The 24,329-nt window shown below is 37.6% G+C and overlaps 1 protein-coding gene across 1 annotated transcript; it reads right to left on the reverse strand.

The window, feature by feature from the left end:
• Window positions 1-16,912: 16,912 nt before the first annotated feature.
• Window positions 16,913-17,866, reverse strand: LOC131902287 (vomeronasal type-1 receptor 4-like). The gene has a single exon (XM_059253316.1). It carries the CDS (start codon window positions 17,855-17,857, stop codon window positions 16,913-16,915), a length of 945 nt encoding a protein of 314 aa, XP_059109299.1. The 5' UTR covers window positions 17,858-17,866.
• Between the last annotated feature and the right edge of the window lie 6,463 nt (window positions 17,867-24,329).

Here is a 24,329-nt window from a genome sequence, read left to right on the forward strand (position 1 = left end):
CCATTCCTATTAATCTATAAGTTTCCACATGGCTTGTGGCTTACCAGTACTTTATATCTTACTTCTCATGGAGGCAGTGGTTGCTGGCAGCATCTCCTGACAGAAAGACATTCCCAGCAATAGAATATATATATATATATATATATATATATATATATATATATATATATATATATACACATATATATACATATATAATAAATATGTATGTATATATATATTATGAAAATGCATGATAATATGGAGACATCATAGCTGTAATTCCCTAAGAGTTTACAATAATAAACAGCCAATTCATTCAAAAGGCAATAACTCCAACATGCCTTGAGTGATACCTCAGTTATCTACCAGAACTGTTGGCTCTGATAGGTTGACGTTTAGAATACTAGGTGTCACCTGCTGAATACTCCCATGGCCCTTTGTACCAGCAGCTCCCAATACTCCTCTCTTCGATTCCTTCCATGCCCCATCATTCAAATATTGGTAGTTTCTTCATCCCTAATTACTATTGTTACATGTATATACTTATGTGTATGTATATACACAGGTATATAAATATAACTCACTCTGTCTATTTTTGGGGTTTCTATGTATATGACTCCAGGGTTGATAACTTTCATTTAGACAGTAAGTTAGGGGGCTTGTCCCTGGGAGAGGCTAACTCTCCCTCTTTCTGTAGTTATCAGTAGTCTATAGTTCCTTGTCCAGTTGTGTGACTGCATGAGATGTCCCTTTTACTTTTACATGTCTATTGATATTATCATTGTTCAGGACCTTCTTATAGATCTTTTTGAGAGATAAAGCCTCACAGCAGTCTTTCTGGTATTGCAGCTCTTACAACCTTCTGTCCCTCTCTTCTGAGATGTTCCTTGACCCTTAGAAGCAAGACCTGAGATGTAGATGTACCCACTGGAACTAGGCTCTCCATAATATGTTGATTTCTGCATTGTGTCTAGTTGTGATTTTTCTGTGATGGTTTCATATGAGGTAAGTAGAAGCTTACTTGATAAGGGATATTAACTATTTGTGTGTCTAAAGATAAGACTTGGCATGGGATTATTATGATATAATAAGTTGCCAGTTGTAGTGTGACAAAAGGTTTCCTGGGGAGATATGAAAAACAAGTCTACTTATCCCAAATAGGGCTTCCAGGACACACCTAATTATGGTTATAACCAAGTAACAACTTGGTGAACTTTGTTTTTTATTGGGGTTAATTACAGAATTATGAATGATTGGCTATTTACAGAAGCAGAAATGATTCAAAGACACCTGCATTATGATAGCTTGCCAGAGCATGGGTGACAACAAACAAGAGATACTTGGAACACAAGGCATAGCCTTCATGTAGCTCAACATGCTATAGTATTCTTTCCAAATTCCTCAGTTGGGCTAAACCTCCTCCATTCAGTTCTGCTGGTTTTTGTTTCTGACAGGGGTTGGTATGGTGATATTTTATTTGTACTAAAATGTGATTTGTATGTTAATAAAGTTGTCCGGGAGTCAGAGCTAACAGCAAGCCAACACAGAAGCTGGGCATTGGTGGTACATGCCTTTAACCCCAGCACTTGGTAGGCAAATCTAGGTAGATCTCTGTGTGTACAAGGATACAGCCATCATGGAGACACATGCTTTTAATCTCAATAGCAACCATAGAAGACCTGGAGGTCTGTACAGACAGGCAGTGATGAGGCGGTCATGTGGTTGGGTTTACAACCAATGAGAAGGCAGAACAGAAGGTCTATATAAAGACAAACAAACAGGAAGTAGGTCTCTCTCTTGGCTGAAGCAGGAAGGGTAAGGCTCTTAGCTCTGACCTCTTGGGCTTTTATCTTTATATTGGCTCTGTGTTTCTTATTTAATAAGATGGTTACATCTACATTTGGTATCCAACGTGACAAGAATCCATTAAAAACTGCTTGGCTTGGCTTGGCTTGGCAGCAGGTCCGGTTTCCTGCCTGGGTGGCCTGGCTCCCTAGCTTGAGCCCAGGTTGGCTTGGTCTCAGGCCAGACTGACCGTAGCCCCAAGCAGTTAGCTGCAGCTGGAGTTACTTGCTTAAAGCCGGTGTTACGAACTACTCAGGCCTGACCTGCCCTGCTGAACAGGGCCCCTGCCTGTAAAGCCAATGCATGTGGTCAAAGCTTAAGGAAGCCAGAGGCCAGGCTTAACTCAACTCAAGTGAGAACACATGGTTGGATTTAAGCTTTTAGACAGAACTTGTGGCTACGCTTTGTTGTGCTCTCTCTCTCCCTCCCTCTCTCTCTCTCTCTCTCTCTCTCTCTCTCTCTCTCTCTCTCTCTCTCTCTGGATTCACACCTCAGACACTAGGTGGCTGTTTTGAAATTCCCTCAGACTTCTACTGTTGTATGCAGACTTGGTAAGTCAATTAACATATCAGGTATTTTATAGGACACTATTTAAAAGAGAATTTTTTTTTAAACATTAAAAAGAATGGGTTTTACATGTACATTGGCAGAAAATTGGGGTTTGTTTGAAATTTTAGGCAGTCTGACAATGGAACACCTATATGAGAAGATTAATGTTGATCGAATTATGCAGTTTATTACTTTTCTTATCCTCATTTTACTATTTAAAAAGATAATCAATTTAAGTGCCAGGATAAAAGTTTTAGAAAAACCTGTTAAACCTGTTAAAATGAATTATAGAGAAATTAAAATTCAGACAGAAGAAATTAACAGTGAATTTGTTTCAAGATTGGATCATAAGGTTATAGAAAGAAAGCCTGTTTGCACACAGTCACCCTTAACTTATCCAGTAACCATACAGCAGTTGACTAATCAAATGACTACACAAAACATTTGGGCTCCAATTGAAATGTTAGATTTATGAAGGTTTAAAGAAGCAATAGTTTCTTATGGCATGCATTACCCATATGTAAAGCAAATATTAAACTCCCAGTCAACATATAATAGAATTATACCATAGGACTGGCAGGAGCTGGCACATGCTGTTTTGGAACCCAGTCAAAGGCTCCAGTGGAAAATTTGATTTAAAGAGGAGGTTAAAAACATAGAAAAACAATGGAGGGATAAAGAAATACAAGTCTTCCAGGATCAGCTTATTGGAGAAGGCCAATATGCTTCAGTACATACACAATGTTTATATGATGTCCAAACCCTAATTCTATGTCAAATGGCAGCATTGAATGCATGGGACAGAGTTGAGGAACCAGGAAAAAAAAAACTGAGTCATTTACAAAGGTTGTACAAGGCCCAAAAGAACCTTTCACAGATTTTTTACAAAGACTGGCTTCAGCAGTAAAGAGAATGGTCCCGCATTCAGAAGCTAGTCAGATAATAAATGAATCTTTGGCCTTTGAGAACGCAAATGAAGCATGCAAAAAGAATGCAGCATGGCCTTTAATCAGGCCATTAAAGGCAAGATCTGCACCCTCGCAAGACTGGATTAGAGACACAGTTAATGTTCAGGCTCATGACCATGATGATAGGTGGGTAGGAGAAGCAATTTCAAAAGGTTTGAGAAACGTTAGATGTTTTGGATGTGGAAAGCAAGGAAATTTGAAAAAGGACTGTAAACAGGTCATTCTTAGAAACAATGTGTCTTCAAGGAACAATGGCAACAGAATGCCCCTTCCTGTTGGAGTATGCAGAAGATGTGGTAAGGGAAAACACTGGACCAACGAATGTAGATCAACAAGGAACAGGCAAGGTAATCCTTTGCCTTGGTCTTAGGGAAACTCCCAGAGGGGCCTAAGGAAGGTCCCCATAGCAAATCCAGTTCAAACCTTTCCTGCAGTTGTAGAGGAAACCCCTACTCAGAGCAATTAAGTAATGAAGTGCCTATTGGAATAAATCATGCTGGTCGGGATGATGAAACAGAGAGAATAGAAAATTCAGGAGAAAACATAAAGAAAATTTTTTGGCAAACTTCTAATAATGAACAAAGACCAAAATTAACAATAAAAATAAATAGTGTTTTGTTGTCTGGTCTGGTAGACACACATGCAGATGTTACCATAATTGCACCAGAATTTTGGCATCCAACTTGGCCTCTTCAGGACGTAAACGTTCAACTCTTAGGAATTGGGACATTATCTCAAGTGAAACAGAGTGCAAGATGGCTCGAATGTATAGGTCCAGAAGTACAGAGAGGAAAATTAAAGCCATATGTGGCTAACATAGCTATGAACCTGTGGGGTCGAGACCTGTTGCAACAATGGAATACTCAGACTAACATCCCTCCAATCTCAGAAACAAATCATAAACTAGCACATGTTTCTGAGAGAAATATTAGAAGATATTATTCTAGTGGGTCGTCACCAGCTGTCCATATTATACAAAAACAGGGCACAACAACTGATGAGCATCCAAAGACACCAACAGCTCTACATATAAAATGGTTAACAGACAATCCTGTATGGGTTCAGCAATGGCCTTTAACAACAGAGAAACTCCAGGCTTTAGAAGAGCTGGTAGAAGAACAGTTAAATGCTCAGCATATTGAAGAATCAACCAGCCCTTGGAATTCTCCTGTATTTGTTATGAAAAATGGTAAATGGAGAATGGTAACAGAAATTAGACCAAAAAGCAAAGTAATTCAGCCAATGGGCTCTCTACAATCTGGAATTCCTTTGCCTACTCTGTTATCAAAAGGATGGCCTCTCATAGTTATTGATTTAAAAGACTATTTCTTTACAATACCTTTACAAGAAAAACACAGAGAAAGATTTGCTTTCAAAGAGCCTACTTATAGTAATTCTCAACTGGTTAAAAGATTTCAGTAGAGGGATTTCAATGGGCAACTGCTTTGAGTTCTGAAAAAGCTGATTCTGTAATCACTCATTTGCTAAAATTATGGCCATCATGGGTATAACTGTACAAATTAAAACTGATAATGCTCCAGCATATGTCTCTGTTAAAATAAAATAGTTTTTTTGCTTATTGCAATATGAACCATGTTACAGGTATACCACATAATCCTACAGGTCAAGCAGTTTTAGAAAGATCAAATAGAACTCTAAAGGATATGCTAAATAAACAGAAAGGAGTAACAAAAATCCCCAGAAATAGACTGCATAATGCTCTCTCTCTTTTTTTTTTTTTTTGTTTTTTTTTTTTGTTTTTTTGGTTTTTCGAGACAGGGTTTCTCTGTGTATCTTTGCGCCTTTCCTGGAACTCACTTGGTAGCCCAGGCTGGCCTCGAACTCACAGAGATCCGCCTGGCTCTGCCTCCCAAGTGCTGGGATTAAAGGCGTGCGCTACCACCGCCCGGCTCATAATGGTCTATTATCTTTGAATTTTCTCAATGCCAATGAGAAAGGAACAACAGCTGCAGAGAGACATTGGATAATACAAAAAACTACAGAATTAAATCAGCCTATATACATTAAGGATGTGCTGACCTCAGAATGGAAACCAAGATATGTGTTACGTTGGGGACTAGGTTTTGATTTTGTTTCTACAGGATAAGATAAGCTGTGGGTACCATCAAAATTAATAGAGCTTCAATTTGAACAAGAGAGACCTCTTAATTAGAAGAGGTGATAGTTCATCAACCAGCATGAACATCCAATTTAAACTAACTTACACCAGTAACACATGCATTTTTATTTAATCAGATAATAACTTACCAAAAAGGAACATCCCCAAAATTAGTCTTGGGGAAAGGTTTTTGTGTTTGTCTTTTAGGAGAATGAAGGTTAAGGAATTTAAAGAACACTGGACAAATGAGACAACTGAAGAAAAGGGACAAATCATCTATCCCAGGAAACAGAGTGAAATGATTTATGGTTATATCATTTAAAAAATTTTAAAAGTCTTCCTAAATGTTTGTTTATGCTCTTCTCTAGAAATTTAACACGATTTGTCTTCTAATAGTCCCAATTCAATTAAAATTTAAAGCTGACTTTGGAGTTGGAGAATGGCTCTCTCCTTCTTTAAACTCAAGCATGTTGTTAAAAGGAAAATGCAAACTCCCTGTATCATGCCAGAAGAAAAGAGCCATCTTCTGCTATGGGACAGGAGACAAACCAAATTAATTAAGGGACTATTCTATTACTAATCTCAACTCTTTGATTCTATACTGATTCTTTAAACTTTTCTTAAAGTATGAATTTTATATCAAATTTAAAAGATTTATATATATATACACACACATATACACATTTTAAACTTTGTTAAGATATGAATGGTCATATAGAGTACTAACTAATTCTAGAAAAAAGGCTTCAATTAGCTGCATATATGTCTTTGTGTTTGAGTCTCTTATCGGTTTTCTGCAGGAAATCACAGCCAGTCCTAACATCAACTGAAAGTCGCCAGGAAGAAAATAGGGCCCCACAACAACAACAATTCCACGTGGACATTAATAATATCACTAAGCTGACAAACATCATCTACAGATCAGTTTGAACTACAACGTGCTCAGAGCAATTTTGAGAGGGCTAGCTGAGATGATCCAGTCTCAAAGACTACTTGAATAAGGATTTGAGATAAATCCTGAACTTTGGCATTATACACAGACTGGATAATGAAGAATATAGTTACCTTTCCTAGAATTTGACAATTAACCTAAAATTTTTCTTTTCAGGATAAAGATATCTTCACCCATACCCAGCAGGAAGCAATTTTAAGACTACGACGCCCACATTTTGAAAGATGTGGTGTGGGGCATGTGGTTTTTTGGTCTTTTAATAGGTTTTGCATCTGGGATAATTTTCATTGTTTAGGGGGGTTGGTTACAAGTTGTTGTCAAGTGTTAGGAAAAGGGCTAAGCAAAGGAAACTAGATTCAAGGTTCTTGTTTATAAAAAAGAAAACAAAAGAAAAGGAAAGAAAAGAAAAAGACAATTCCTAGTTTTAAATACTTTACATTGGATTGGATTGTTTTATATTATATACAAATTATATATATTGAAATTGATATTGTTGGAAAATGCTATATATATATATTTCTAATTATACTTATACTGTTCATTTAACAATGTAATGCAATTTTCTGATCCTTGAATGTTATAATTGCCAACTATTAGGATATAAAGAAGTGAAAGTTAGTAGTTAGACATTATAATAGAAATTGTAGTCATACTAGGTATGTTTTCAAGATTGAGAAGATATATTTTAGATAGACAGGTCATCTTCAAACCCTTCAGAGATCTACAGAATATGGCATTTAAAATGTTTTAATAACTAAGAGAAATGTTCTTTTTTGTTTTGACTATGAGACATGTCGGCTTCTGGCAGTACCAATCTACTTCAGAGAAAATATGGGCAATGAAAAAACTACAATTGGAGTTAACTTTTATTGTGGCAAAAGTTAGCCACTAGACAACAAAGTATCCTCAAATCAACTGCTGACAACAGGACAAAATGGACAGACAGGACACCAAACAAAGAACTACTGATTCTTGCCAAAACAAGTGTCATTATGGCTTTATCAAAAGGCATCTTCTAAGGCCAGGACAATATGGCACCATCTCTTAAGTGGCCTTCGCAATCCAGAAAAGGTACAGTGCCCTTTTCTTTGAAGGCAGCTGAACAGGCAGTGGGCCAATAGCTTCTGATGTGCAATGGAAGAGCAGCTGAAACAGTTATTCTTGAAGAGTAACTAAGCTCACGCCTCTCAATAGTACACTGGCATTTAATAGAGGGATGTGGAGAAGAATGGGATGCTGAGATGAAGCCATATATACACAGCCAAGAAGAATGGACAGCTGAATTCAAAAACCATCAACGATTTCCAGAATTTAAAATCCTGAATCATGACATGACACTAGTGGAATTCAGGTGTTTCTGGTACATAGACTGCTCTCACCCAATGTGAGGTTGAACTGTTTACCTTGTGGACATCCTACTTCACAAATGAGTCTGTCAGATACACTAAGTCTATAGGATGAAGATGATGCCCCAACACTGCGGAGAAACCTCAGGTGACTGTCCAGGCAGCTGGCTGTTTCTGTCAACTCAAAAATTTTTTGGAAATTGCTTGCATGCACTTCCTGTTTTTATTTTTGTTAGGTAATATATTTCCTTCTTGGGTCTCTGAGGGAGTTCAAGATTAGTTAGTTATAGTTGAAGATTAGTTAGTTATAGTTGAAGACTAGTTAGGATAGAAAGTGAATTAGGCACATTTTGGACTTACCAAAATAGGATAGATAATGGAATTATTTTCTCTGAATTTGTCAAATACAAATGAACTAGACATTGTTTAGGTATTTATTACTTGTATATATTGTATATAGTTATTGTACTTTTATATATAGTTTTTCTAATGTTAGTTATAACCTTTTTCCTTTTTTTCTTTTTATTAATATAGAAAAGGGAAAATATGGTAATATTTTATTTGTAATGAAAAGTGATTTTATTTGTGTGTTAATAAATAAAGTTGCCTGGGTGTCAGAGCTAATAACAAGCCATAGCAGAGCTGGGAATTCGTGGCACATGCCTTTAATCCCAGCACTTGGTAGGCAGAACTAAGAAGATCTCTGTGTGGTCAAGGACACAGCCAGCATTGGAGACACACGCCTTTAATCTCAATAGAAACCCTAGAAGATCTGGAGGTCTGTACAGACAGGCAGTGATGAGGCGGTCATGTGGCTGGATTTACAATCAATGAGAAGGCAGAACAGGAAGTCTATATAAAGACAAACACTCAGGAAGTAGGTCTCTCTTGGCTGAAGAGGCTTGCTGCAACAGACGGGTAAAGCTCTTAGCTCTGATCTCTTGGCTTTTTTCTCTGCATTGGTTCTGTGTTTCTTATATAATAAGATGGTTGGTTACATCTACATTGTAGTGAGTTTTAAACATGTTCATAGTTGTACAAGCTTCATCAAGCAATGGGAGAAAGGGGCTACAAAGAAGACTCATCAATTAAGGACAATGGCTGCTCTTTTAAGGAACTGAGTTGGATTTCCAGCACCTATTCTGAGACTAACAACCCTCTGTAACTCTAGTTTCAGGTGACCTGAAGCTGGCTTTTGGAGGATTCAGGCATTTTCCATCCATATGGTGCACAGACATACAAAAGGCAAAACAAGAATACACATAATACAAAATAATGAATCTTTTTTACTTTAAAGAAAGAAATGGAAACAAGCAGAATATAAAAACTCATGGCTTTAATTCTAGTGCTCAGAGGTTGAAGGTGGAGGATAGACTTGAGTTCAAAGCCAGTCTGAGTTACATAGAGAATCCTAAGCCAGGTTGGGCTACAGTGTGAGATCCTGTCTCAAGAAAAGAATTAAAATGCCAAATAAAAACATGCTTGTATTCACAAAGGTTGTGAAAAGACAGAAGGTTGATCAGCACACTCAGTGAGTAAAGGCACCGACCACCCGGCCTGATGCCTTGAATTGTATCCTGAGGAGCCACATCCTAGAGGGAGAGATCTGAATAAAGTGAGTTTGATGCTGATCTACACGTGACCACACACACTGAAATAATGAATTTAGAAAACTTAAAGGCCAAGTGTAGTGGCACACACTTTTCTCCCAGCACTCAGGAGAAAGAGGCAGGAGGACTGAGTTTGAGGCTAGGTCTGATCTACATAGTCAGTTTCAGGACAGCCAGGATAATATAGGAAAACCTAGTATCAAAAAGAACAATTAACAACAGAGTAGGATTATGAAAGAGTAAATATTAAGTGACATAAAATACTAGAACTTGGTTAGCACAGAGGGCAGTGATGACATGAGTAGAATGAAGGAAAAGTTGGATAAGGATACTTGCAGAAAGTGACTATTCTAAATAGGAGCATTTATTATGTTTTTTGTTCACAACAAATCATATGAGAAAAATATGTTATTTATCAGTCAATTAGTGATGTGAAGGAACTTGGGTAGCTCTAAAGTAGTTTTCTCTCTGGCTGGAGAGATGGCTCAGAGGTTGACAGCCCTGGATTCTCTTTCAGAAGTCCTGTTTGCAGTTCCCAGAAAACAGGGAGGCTAACAACAGTTTGGAATTCAATTCTAAAGGTTCCAACTCTCTCTCCTGGCACACTGGACATTTCAAACATGTGCTACAAAGACATAACATGGAGACAAAACACTAATAGACATCAAATAATAATAAATGAATCTTAGAACTTTTCTCCATCTGTAGTAGACACATGTCCTCCATATTCACATATAGAAGTTTCATAAGATTTTGTAAATGTTCTTATGTTGGGAGGGGTAAACACATTAAATTTAGATTCTAAGTTGAGCAAGATTGTTCAGCACGTGCAGATGTGAGTTCAATCTCCTGGAACCTAAAGGATAGAAGAACAGAAACAACCTACACACCACACACAATATCCTCTTTTCACTACATGCTCTATGGCATATGGAAACACACACACAAACACACACATACACACACACACACACATCCACAATACACTACATATATATGTGTATACATACAGATTTAATATATAATTTTTTTAATTTAATAATTCTGTACTATCTGTATCATAAGACTGAAAAATAACAAGAGTAAATTGCATAGATGAAAACTGTCAAGATAAAGATAAAATATTTTTAAAAACTTGTTTTTTACCATAACTTGTTATTTAAAAACAGATAACAAGTGTAAAACTTCGAGGATGTGGATAAAAAATTGCTGCAATTTTCTACAAACATTCACCTTAAAGGAACAAATATTGAATAACATCATTTATCTACCAGAAGTAATTTCTGTTTTTAACAACAAGGTCTAGACAGGGTATTTTGATGCATGTTCAATGCAAAATATAGAAAGATCAAGCTGTAATTAAGGCAAAAAATTCCTTCCTACTTGTTAACATTCATAGTATCATAGGTTTCTGGAGAGGCTACTGTGGGAGAAAAAGCATCAACAATCTTACCCAGCTCTGCCCTCATGAAGGCAAAAGCAGGCAAGTCTCTTGAGTTTGCACCCAGCCCGTTCTATGGAGTGAGTTTCAGGCCAGCCAGGCCTAATACAGAATAACCCTTCTATAAGTAATGAAGGAGGAGGAATATGAAAAGAAAAATATCAAAAAAGGAAAAAGAAAAATAAATTACCCCAACTTGTTTATTAATGGCATTGTTTTTTATAACACTAAACCAACTACTCTTGTTTCATTTTGAAGCCAGATACACAGGATCCTATTCATAGTGCTTTATGCTCTGGGCTTTCCTGGTTAGTGTCCACTGGATGTCATGAACATCTGTCAGATATGGAATGTTACTGCATTCCTGCTGTTTTTTTTTTCTTTTACTACTGCACAATGCATGTTTAGTAAATTCACTCCTTCAATTGTGGATTATTCCCCATACAAAATATGCACATATACAAACTCAAACACAAATTTAGATTGCAAACAGGAATTGTATGATGATGAATTACACACTTGCAGTGACAATTTTCTGCCACTCTAAAGAAATGGGGATAACAGGAGAGGTCTTTAGGGCAGAAAGATGGTTTGACTGATGCTGGAAGTACAATTTCTGTGGAATGGGCTTTTAACATGAAGACCCTGGAGTTACTGAGTCTGTATTCTGTACCGTCATGTGATGTGCTGGCAGAATTCACTTCTGAAAATCAAAACAACTTGAGATTTCATCATGCACCTGTCAGAATGGCTGAAGTCAATGAAACCAATAAGAGCTCATGTACAAGAGGTTTTGGAGTAAGAGAAACACTCATCCATTGCTGTTGAGAGTGCAAACTTCCACAGCCAATAAGGAAATCAATGTGGTAATTCTGTGGAAGACTAAATCTATCTGCCAAAATATCAATTTATACCACTGTAAGTTAAAGTGTTATTGATGTGAAGAGACACAGTGATCAACACAACTCTTACAAAGAAAACATTTAATTCAGATGACTCACTTACAGTTTCAGTGGTTCAGCCCATTATCATCATGACAGGGAACATGGTGGCATGCAGACAGACCTGGTGCAGGTGCAATAGCTGAAAGTCTTGCATCTTGTAGACAACAGGAAACCAACTGACACCCTGTGTGGTATTCTAAACATAGAAAACATCAAAATCTATTGTCACAGTAACACACTTCCTCCAACAAGCCCATACACACTTCAATAAAGCCAAACATCTTGATAGTGCTACTCCCTATGTGATTATGGTAGCCAATTACATTCAATCTACCACATTCCACTCCCTGACCACTGAAGATTGTAACAATATCATAATGAAAATTGCATTTAGTCCAATTCTAAAGTCCCCATGATCTATAATAGACTCAACAATGTTTAAAAGTTTCATGGTCAAAGTCTCTTCTGAGATTCATGCAATATTTTAACTCTAATTCCCTATAATATCCAAATAAAATATACAGATCACATAATTCCACAATATTATGGCACAGCATATGCATTACTATTGCAAAACATAGAGGAGGGAGAATAGTGAGGAAATATTGAAAGATAGGTAGACCAAAAAACAGCTGGACAATCTCTAATTTATGAAACTCCATGTCTGAAGGCAAATTATTCTTCAGATTCCCAACTCCATTCAGCTTTGTTGACTGCAACACACTTCTTTCTCTTGGGCTGGTTCCACTCCTGTTAGCAGCTATTCTTGGCAGGTATTCTACGACTCTGGCATCTCTTATATTTTAGGGTCTCCAAAGCAAACCAGGCTTCATCTTCACATCTTTACACCCATGGCCTCAGTGACTTTGTTCCATAACTCCTTTGTTTTATCCTGAACTCTAAACTCAGATCTATGTGGCCACACCTGCCAAATTCTTGTGCTTGCCATGGCTCAACATGGCCCCCTCATTCAGTTACTTCATTTCCAGCTTTCTGTCTTTCACTTCCTGAGCTTGGCTCTCTTGAATCTTGCTCTGTAGACCATTATAGCCTTAATCTCAGAGATTCACAAGCCTCACTTCTCAGTGTGGAGATTAAAGTTGTTTCTCACCACACTCAGCTCTAAAATACTCTTCAGTTTCTTTCCACAAACTGACAGCTTGCTGGGGAGGATGTTGCCCTGAGATCGAAATGCCCTTTGTTCCATTTCTTTTTTTGTTGTTGTTGTTTTGTTTTTTGTTTTTCAAGACAGGGTTTCTCTGTGTAGCTTTGCGTCTTTCCTGGAACTCGCTTTGGAGACCAGGCTGGCCTCGAACTCACAGGGATCCACCTGCCTCTTCCTCCTGAGTGCTGGGATTAGAGGCTTGTGCCACCACCACCCAGCTGTTCCATTTCTTAATACATTTAACTCCTTGAACACAAGATTTAGCTCCATCCCACTTCCTGGTGGTCTTTTTCCCTAAAAATTTACCTTTTAAACTTTACTCCACTCAGCTTGCTCCTTTTCTTAATATATCTTCATTAGAGTTGCTACTAATATCCACACAATGGAGTTTATACTAGGCAGTTTTGAGATTTCTTCTGCCAACAGAATTACTCCAAAACTCTTCAATTAAGTCTCAAGCAGACTCCTTATACAATGATAAAAAGCAGCCACATTCTTTACCAAAATATCACTATTAATCTCTGGGAAACATACATTTTTTTCCCTTCTGAAAACTCTTGAGTGAGCCCCAGAAAGTTTATCAAACCACACTCAGCACCGCTTATTTCATGCTGCTAGTATGTCTAATTAAGCAGCACTTAAAATGTTCAACTGCTTTTGTACTCACAGACCAAAATAAATATTACTCCTAACAAATGCATTAAAGCGCATTTCACAAAAATACTGCACTCCAGGTACCAAATTCTGTCTTAATTAAGGTTTGTATTGCTTGTAAGAGATGCCATGATCACAGCAACACTTACAAAGGAAACATTTAATTGTTGCTTACTTACGGTTTCAGGGGTTCCGTTCATTATCATCATGGTGGAGAGCAGGACAGCATTCAGGTTTATGTGGGTCTGGTGGAATAGCTGAGAGTCCTACATCTTTCAGGCAATAGGAATTTGACTGATTCATTGGACAGTGACCTGTGCATAGGAAACCTCAAAGGCCAGCCCCACAGCAATACACTTCCTCTAACAAGGTCATACCCACTCCAACAAAGCCACACCTCCTAATAGTGAAACTCCCTATGAAATTATGGGAGCAAATTACTTTCAAATACCCCATACCACTCATGGGCATATAACCAGAAGATACTTCATCCAATCACAGAGATGCTTCTGCAACCAAATTCATTACTGCTCTGTATTTATTAGAAATAAATTAGAAGAAAAATTTTAGAATTTCCTCGACAGAATAAAGGATGAAGAAAATGTGATATATTTACACAATGCAATATTATTCAGCCAATAGAAAAATGACATCATATAAATCACAGGTAAATGAAATAGTACTACAAAAATTCATCCCATAGAAGACAGAAGATATGGTATGCAGTAATTTACATGAGGATATTATCTTTTAAGCCAATGAAACAAAGACTACAATCCATAGATACACAAAGGTTAGGTGTGGTACAACATAATGGACCAGAGGGTAAAGATATACCTCATTAAGAAATGAAAACATAATAGATAATTAGGGATGGATAGGGATATTGGACATGAGGAACAAGTTTGGATAGAGAAGGATGAGCAGAGCAATGGAGGGAATATAGGGAAAGTCAGCTGGAATAAGAACCATCTGAAGGCAATATTTTATATATTTGAAGATGATCTAAGAGAAATAACCTAGCAATAGAGAAGACAGAGTCCCACCTCAACACCTCTTGTGACCAAATGAAGCCTCCTGTACTATGATTAGATTGCACCTATTTGAGTTGGTAGCCAAATGATCCCACAGGAATTCCCAAACAAACCAGGATTTTGCCAGGGATAAAGGTTTTTCTCCACAAGATTATGGTAAGGCCACCGCTTATGAAGAAAACTCATACACATCACTTTGAATATGGAGAAGTTGAGCTAGTGCTTAAACAGAGCCTTCACCTAAATGATCTAGTGCTTTGGTACAGGGACATACACAGAAGGCTACAAAATGAGAAATGAAATCACCAAGCCAGCCACAAACTCTTTGATATGCAATAATGTTCTATCTGCAAAATATGCTAGGTCCATGGTGGTACAAAGCTTTGGGTATAACAACTAATATCAGATTAAACCTAAGGCAAATTCTGCCAGATAGAACCTATATACAACATTTATTTTGATGCTAAGGACCAGAGACTAAATAGACCTGGGTTCTAGGGTAAAATCCAGTAACATTGCTTTAAAGAAAAGTAGCAATAAAATTATTCCTAATGAAATTATTCTATAATTATAGTCCAGAGCCTTGCTAAATCTTTATCATAGGAATAGAGGAGAGTGAGAGAGAGAGAGACAGAGAGAGAGAGAGAGAGAGAGTGAGAGAGAGACCTTAGAATTTACAGCAATAAATGGAATGTCTCTATTCCTCTCAAGGCTCATAGAACCCTACAAAAGAGGAGTTGGAAAATGTATATGATCCACAGGAGTTAGAGCACACCAAGAAAATAGCTGATATGAACTCACAGAGACTTAGGGGTAATGCACAAGGAGTGCATGGGTCTGAACCCGGTATTTGAGTACCTTTTATAACTTTCAGTTTTATGTTTTTGTTGGATTCCTGAGTGTAGGAACAAGTGGGTCTCTGATTCTTATGGTTGCTATTTGGCTGTATTTTTTTCTGTTTGTTTTTCTTCTCTAACTACTAGGTTGATTTTTATCTCATTTTGTTTTATTATTATACCTTAGAAGTCTGGTTTTTTTCTAATGAGAGTTTGATCAGAAATGGATCCAGATGGGAGGGAAAGTAAGAAAAACTGTTAAAAGCATAGGGAAGGAGCCGGGCGGTGGTGGCGCACGCCTTTAATCCCAGCACTCGGGAGGCAGAGCCAGGCGGATCTTTGTGAGTTCGAGGCCAGCCTGGACTACCAAGTGAGTCCCAGGAAAGGCGCAAAGCTACACAGAGAAACCCTGTCTTGAAAAACCAAAAAAAAAAAAAAAAAAAAAAAAAAGCATAGGGAAGGTAAATCATAATTCAGATACATTACATAACAAAAAAAATCTATTTTCAATAAAAGAATTTTTTTCAAAAAAAGTTAACCTATTATTTTAAGATAATGCCAATCAAAGTTCCAAAGACATAATACACATATAGAAAATAAACTAACACAACTTTTATGAAGTCACAAAACACTTTAATGAGCAAAGGTAATCCTAAGGATTTAAAACAAGCTGGAAAATCACAAAACTTGGCATCAAATTGCACTACAGAGACAAAGTGAAAATGACAGCTTGGCATTGGCATAAAACCAGTCAAACCTACAGAACAGAACAGAGAACCTGGACATAAACTACCAAAGATCTAGCATCCCAATTTATGAAAATGATTAAAGTAGTAATTTTACAAAATGTTTCAGCTAAAAAGATCTATTTGCATATGTCCATATCAGAATTCAGGAAGATATTTTAAGAAGTTCCACAAATACTACTGTAATCAGTGAAAGAACAAACAAACACAGAAAGGCATTTTCCAAATTCTTTGGATGTTCAAAAGATCTGAACAGAAATGTCTGCAGAACAACTGCAAGCAGTCTTTCAGCAAGGAAAAGGATAAAGAAATTTTCTGGTGCTGGTGTAAAGGAAGTAGTTGTGGATGGATCAGGGTCTCCAGAAGCACAAGTTTATGGCCAATCATGGTTTCAGTCTTCCTTGCAGTTAGTAAGTATGTGGGTGTATCCAGTTGTCTGTGAAATCACCAAGCATTCAAGATGACCTGACCGGATGAAAACCCACAAGAAGTGCAGTTTGATTTGTTTTATTAGCTGGTTGGCTAGCTCACATGCAGTCAGGTGTGCAATGGGAATAATAATAATAATAAATAATAATGGCTCCTAATTCAACCAGCTGACAAAAATTGCATATTCATTTTGATTAATCTTAGAAAGACAAGGTGCTACCTACTTAAATTTCTTTATTCACATTCTGAGGGTGATGTTACGTAGAAAACTGGATTTCCCACAGAAATGTCATCATTCATGTACTTCAAATAAGATCAAATTATTTTTATTCCTTATCCATATCAAGGTAATCCTGTGGACAATGGAACAATGATTCATAAGAATAAAGGGTCCAAAAGATGGAAAACACAGAGAAATGAAGGGAGTGATATTCACCAGGCACCAGTTGTGATTATACAAAAGAGCAATGCAGCCTCGTAAGATTGAGGAGAGACTATAAAACACCAGAAAGGTAGACACCAAGACCAGGATGTTCTGGGTGGCTCTGGACTCAGGTGATGTTCTATTGTTACCATGAGAACTGCGGATGTGTTGAACCCTCTTCTTGTGTCTGTACAGAGTGACAATCATGGAGCCACTAGACAAGGCAATGCACACAGAAAAGAAAACTTCAGGACACATCACCATTGCTGCATAGAGTGAGCCACTGATTTCATCACTCCCTACTAAAGAGCAGTATCCAAAATCTCGTTTTCCTGTCATATTTTTGCTATTAAGTTTGATAAGTGGGTACATAAAGAATATGAAATGTATTAATATATAGAAGCCCCAGAGGAGGAAAATGGAGCAATCAATAAAATTTTCAGCTTTGACTTTGTGATCTTTCCAACATAATTCCCTGGGTCTGATGGTTATGACCTGGAAGACACTCAAGAGGCAGGTGGTGCCAATGGACACACTCCGGCCAACGGTTTGAATGTATATTACCATCCTGCACCCCAAATCATTCAAGAACCACATCAGCCCAAAAACTGCCATTGTGTGGGGCACTCCTAAAGAGAGTATGGTCATGGCATTGGCTGTCATTAGGTGCAGGAGAATCAAATCTGTGGGCTTCAATGTGCATTCTCTATAGTAAAGGACTAGATAACAGAACATAAGAGAAAAATTTCCCAGAATTCCAATTGTAGTTTGTGATAAAAAAATAATTCTGATTGCCAGAGTCCAGAAATACATTCTGTGATTCAGAACAACCTCCTTTAGTCTATGTCCCAGCTAGTTTTCTGATCAAAATGAATAAAAACAAATACTTATAGCTTGTGGTAAAAAGAGGGCACCTTTAAACCGTGGAGCTTCTGATTAGCTTAAGCAAAGGGTCATTGAAAGTAAGAAGTTCACGGCCAGCATAGAGTGCTCCAAAAGATTTCTTTGCTGGAAATCATTATGGTGCTTTTGGAAATCAGTAGGGTGCTTTCTTAGAAAATTGGGAATCAATCTCCCCCAAGATCCAGCTATACCACTCTTGGGCATATACCCAAGGAATGCTCAATCATACCACAAGGGCACTTGCTCAGCTATGTTCATATCAGCATTCTTTGTAATAGCCAGAACCTGGAAACAACCTAGATGTCCTTCAACTGAAGAATGGATAAATAAAATGTGGTACATATTCACAATGGAATACTACTCAGCAGAGAAAAACTATGACATCATGAGGTTTGCAGACAAATGAATGGATCTAGAAAAAATCATCCTGAGTGAGGTAACCCAGACTCAGAAAGACAAACATGGTATGTACTCACTCATAGGAGGATACTAGATGTAAAGCAGGGATGAATGGACTGCTATTCACAACACTGGAGAGGCTACCTAGAAAACAGGACCCCAAGAAAGACATGGGGATTGCCCAATGAAAGAGAAATGGATGAGATTTACATGGACAACCTGGACGTGAGTGGGGGTAATGAAGGGCAAGTGTCGAGGGAAAGAGAGCTTGGGAGAGTGGGAGATCCCAGCTGGATCAAGAGCAGAGGGGGAGAACAAGGAATAAGAGACCATGGTAAATGGAGAACACATGAGAATAGGAAGAAGCAGGGTGCTAGAGAGGCCCACAGAAATCCACAAAGATACCTCCACAATAGACTACTAGCAATGGTTGAGAGACAGCCCGAAATTACGTACTCTGGTGAAAAGATGGCCAAATACCCTAATTGTCATGCTAGAAACTTCATCCAATGACTGAGGGAACCGGATGCAGAGATCCACGGCCAGGTCCCAGGTGGAGCTCCTGGAGTCCAATTGACGAGAAAGAGGAGGGTTTATATGAGCGAGAATTGTTGAGACCAAGGTTGGATAAAGCATAGGAACAAATAGCCAAATGAATAGAAACACATGAACTATGAACCAATACCTGAGGAGCCCCCAACTGTGTCAGGCCCTCTGGATAATGAGACAGTTGATTAGCTTGATCTGTTTGGGAGGCATCCAGGCAGTGGGACTGGGTCCTGTCCTCAGTGCATGAGCTGGCTGTTTGGACCTGGGGCTTTTACAGGGACACTTAGCTCAGCCTGGGAGGAGGGGACTGGACCTGCCTGGACTGAATCTACCAGGTTGAACTTAATCCTCAGAGGAGTCTTTGCCATGGAGGAGATGGGAATGGGAGTGGGCTGGTGGGGAGGCAGAGCAAGGGAGAACAAGGGAATCCATGGCTGATATGTAAAATTAAATTAAATTATAAAATAAAATAAAATAAAATAAAATAAAATAAAATAAAGATTTCATCGCAAAAATTTTGATAGAAGTCATCACTTTCTGTGTATGTCACTATGAATTTGCTCAGTATCTCAAAATGCACATATTAATGGAAGAAGACACTTTAGTTTTCATAGAAAATCCAACATTCATGGCAATATGATGTTGGCCTGTGAGAAACAAAGAAAAATTAAATCCATATAAACAAACATTATTCCAGAAAATACTGATATTTGCTAATCATTATGTAAAAGAATACAAATTCAATAAAGCCTACATAATTTAAATATATTGATTATTATTGTATAGCTTAACTAAAATTAAAACAAAAGTAATGAGAAATTTACAATACCACTTGCAATGTATCTATGGTCTTATTATAAAGCAAAGATTCCTCCATCTTGTTTAAGTTGGAGGCATTTTTTATTTCACCTACACTGACCTTCCCTTTCCTACCACCTTCATAATCTCTTGGGAAAGGAGCCAACCCTTACTCAAAACCAGTGGTCATAATATGCAGGTAACTTCATGTTTTTGTGTTTTGTTAAACTGCTAATTAGATTTACTTTTCCTGCCAACTGCTAGTGAGAATATAGATTTTCTTAGTTCTTTGTCTTTTAAAGCTCTCTGTAAAATGCATTTGAGGTATCTTTGTGAGAAGCACTTCTCTTATTGTTGACTCTCAATTTAAACTTTGATGTTCCTGAATGGTCTTCGGATCTCAAACATGCAATTGTCTTGTGTAAGAAAAAAATTATTAAGAACACAAAAAGTGGGAATGAGATTTCAAGTGAAAACTTTCATCAAAATAATTTAAGAGCTAGTTATTATGAAAATTCATAGCACATAGACAACACATGCATATTTACACAACTCGTCAGGGATCTTAGAGAGGTAGGGACAGCTAATTTTATGAAATCTCATAAAATGTATAACATAACAAAAATAGACAAAATATTCCAGGAAAATAGTCAGAGATAAAGATAATATCTGATAAATGATAGCTACTGGGGTAATAGATTCATCCTGATCTATTGAAATGGTGTCTGGGATAATCATGCACCTCTCCAAAATCTAGAGTAGAAATTAAAGGAAGGAAGGCAGTGGGTTAAACAGCCCATCAGTGCAGAAGGAGAACATTCTCAGGACACCATACACTGTTCCTATAAAAGAAAGCATCCTATAACCCTTCTCAAACCAGATAAGGTCCCCTGCAGGAGCAGGCAGTGCATTTGTGAATTAGTACCAGGTTGAACCAAGCATCCCCAGGATGGGCACTGTTGCCTTTTCACACTCAACAGTCATGCAGAGACAGCCAGCTAGAACTTGGAAAGAATTGACAGTGGAACTTGGGATCTAAAGTAGTTTAAACAGAGTGGGAAAATGAGTTGAGACCTTAAGGAACTAGCAGACATTTATAGTCCCCCCCCCTTCCCCATTCACTGGCATTTTAGAACACCCTAGGGAATGGTTACAGAAGAAACGGAAACTACTCTATTAGGTGATGTAATCCAGGTTCATAAAGACAGGTATTACTGAGCCAAATGGAATTTATAGCTTCTAACTTTTAGAAATTTGTGTTTGTGTAAGTGTGAGTGTATATAGAGGCCAGGAAACTTGAAAGGAGCCCATTAGATGGTCTCAGTGTGGGATAGGGAGGGTAAACAGTACATATTTTTGGAGGGGAAAGAAGGAATAATGAACACGGGACAGTATAAGCTTGGAAGAGGACAATGGAATAGTAGAAGGGAGATTTTGGGACCAATAAAAAAACAGGAAGTAAGAAAGTGCCTTAAGGAAACTTGCTAATTTTAAACCAATTTAGTATAGAGAATAAAAAATGAACCAAACATAATAATCATCAATTAAAAATAATGAAGAAAATACTGAAATTATTAAATTTTTTATGCATTTGGGTGAACTAAAAATCATAAGCCTTGGCAAAGTCTGTGAATGTCCCACAACTAATGTTTGAAAATGGGTTATATCCGCTAAAATTGGTCTAACATTACTCTACATACCAGTATTCACATACTTTTTTATTTTTACAATACTCTATTCATTTCTTAATTTTTCTGAGAAATACATTATATGACTACAATTTAATTTGTGGTACAAATATGAATAATATATTTAGGCTATAGACCAATGTCTTTAGTTTTTGGAAACTATCGTAATTTTACGATTTTTTTCTTTCCTCCATCCCCTACCAAGTAATAACACATAAATTTCCTCTCAAATTCATGACCTCAGACCTTTTCTTTAATTGTTTTTACATTCGTATGTGTGTTTGTATGTGTCTGTGTGCATGTGTGTCTGTTTGATGTGAATTGTATTTGCCTGATTTCAGGGTTCACACATTAGTACTGATAACAAATTAGGGGATTCCTCCCTGGAGAAGACTGATTTCTTCCATTCTCAGCAATCCCACCTTGCGGTAGGTCTCACCCCTTGGCAAAGAAAATTCCCTTCGAAAAAGGAAACCTTACAAAACCACAACTGATCAACAACCAGCAGAGAATGATGCTGTGGTGCCAAGCAAGAATTGATCTATCTATTGTACAAGTAACACCCTGGCTCAAGGAACTTTGTGTTAGAGCAGGTAGAAAGTTTGTAAAAGTCAGAGGAACAGATATCTTCTGTGAAACTGCAACTACTGAAAAAGTCAGGGAGGCTACACCCATGAAGTCTCTACATGGCTGCCTAAAAAAAGGACATCAATACACGTGGTAACATGGAAGGGAAATCTAACTGTGCCCTAATAATCATACTTATAAGAATAATGACACAACTAAATTTACTTTTCACATCATCCAGTAACAAACATGGGAGTTTCTATTTGCTGAACACCCAAGAATGCCTAGTGGAAACCTATGATCTATTAATGAATACTTACAAAATAGATCTTTATAGGACAATTCTGGTCTGACAGGAATCTGTAACATTGGTGCTGGTGGCTCCACAGAGCCTGCTACTGAGCAGGGGGATGAGAGCACACTGAGGTCACCAAGGAGAGGTGAAACAACAATGACCATGACTAATTTCGGCATTGATGATTCCACAACACAAAGGAAGTGTATGGAGATTTTGCAGTGAAGGAGGACCAAGCCAGGGCTCATAACACATTGCAAAATAGAAGTTGTGCATCATTTGGCATCAAACATTTAGCAAAATCATTTAGTCCAGAATCATCTGTAGGTGGTCAAGCAACTCCAAGAAGAAGAACTAAAACCCCAAACTCAGTGTCAGGAGTGCTACAAGAATCGTGAACTAAAAGATCTAGTTTGTCTTTATGCTGGCATTTTGAAGAGTTACTCTTATGCATTTTTCTAATTATAAACAATTTTAGATCATTTTTCAAACAGAATTCCACATGCCTGTACTGAAGAAGACAATAATAGATCCCAAAATTATATGGACTGAGACATTCATGAAAACGTACAATAGTTGTTAATGGATTACACCATTTACAAAAGTCCTGCACAATTACAATGTGGTCAAACCTCTGAAATATTTACCAATAAGTTTCTTCCCTTCAACAGTGCCACAGAAATCTGTTTTAATCAATTAGCTAAAGGGAATTTTTGTCATTTTACTCAATAGTTTTTTTTTTCTCTACTGTTTTCCAAGTGTTGCTTCACTTGTAAAATTCCTATTAGATGTATGGTTATGATTTTTGTTTCATTAATTGAGAAAGTACCTGTAAAGGAAAATAGGAAGGAAGGAAGGAAGGAAGGAAGGAAGGAAGGAAGGAAGGAAAGAAAGAAGGATGGAAGAAAAAAATAGATGTGAATTTTAGTTAAAGTTGTTGGTTGTATGGAGCTGGTGTCTGCACATTAAACTTAGCAAATCATGTTTCCCAATTATGATCCAAGCAAACATCATCCAATGTTTGTGAATATTGATACTGTGGTGTGAATTTTCCTGAAGTGTTCCTCAGATCTCTATAAAAACATGTTTTTAATTTATGCATTTGGTACTTCATATAACAACAATATATACATAGGAAATATAATATCATTTAAGCTATACCCTGTCCATCAGGGAAGAAGTAAAATTGCAACATTACTAGAAATGTTTAACGTTCTACCTACTTGGAATTATCCTTACTAAGAGGACAGGCAAATTCCCAGGAAGACGATGCCAGTGGACCAATCCTGCCACATCTGTGAGGATGGAAACAATTTTAAATTATTGATGTGATGCTTCATCCTAAGAGTTGCTGTGGCCTTTTGGACTGCTTGAATGACAATTACTAAGGAGTATCTACACCAACTACTTGAGGATTGAGTATTTGGTATCCACCTTCATTCAGTGTAGTGAACTAAGAAGAAAATTTTAAAGAAAGAGTGACCACCATCCATCACAGTGTAAGAGTACTCCTGTGTTCAGATCTGTGAAGTCCATCAGCTGATTCTGAAATGCATGCTTGTATTCACAGCAATAGTGTAGCTAAAGTTTTCCTGCCTGGCCCACAGTCAGGACAAATCTCTCTCACCTGCCAGTCCTACAGCCTCTCAGACTCAACCAAGTAAACACAGAGACTTATATTGGTTACAAACTGTATGGCCGTGGCAGGCTTCTTGCTAACTTTTCTTACAGCTTAAATTAATCCATCTCTATAAATCTATACCTTGCCACGTGTCTCGTGGCTTACCGGCATCTTCACACGCCGATTCTCATCGTGGCAGCTGGCAGTGTCTCTCTAACTCAGCCTTCCACTTCCCAGCTTTATTCTCCTCCTTGTCCTGCCTACACTTCCTGCCTAGCCAATGGCCAATCAGTGTTTTATTAATTGACTAATCAGCAACACATTTGCCATACAGAACATCCCACAGCACAATAGCATCAGCAAAACAAAACTGTGTTGCAGTTACACAGGTCATGTGCACAGAAATCCACTTATAAAAATTCACTTCATTTTGTGAAGAGTTAAATCTATAATGGCAAATCTAAT

The sequence above is a fragment of the Peromyscus eremicus genome, chromosome 1 (genome assembly GCF_949786415.1).
Source record: "Peromyscus eremicus chromosome 1, PerEre_H2_v1, whole genome shotgun sequence".
Taxonomy (NCBI): Eukaryota; Metazoa; Chordata; class Mammalia; order Rodentia; family Cricetidae; genus Peromyscus; species Peromyscus eremicus.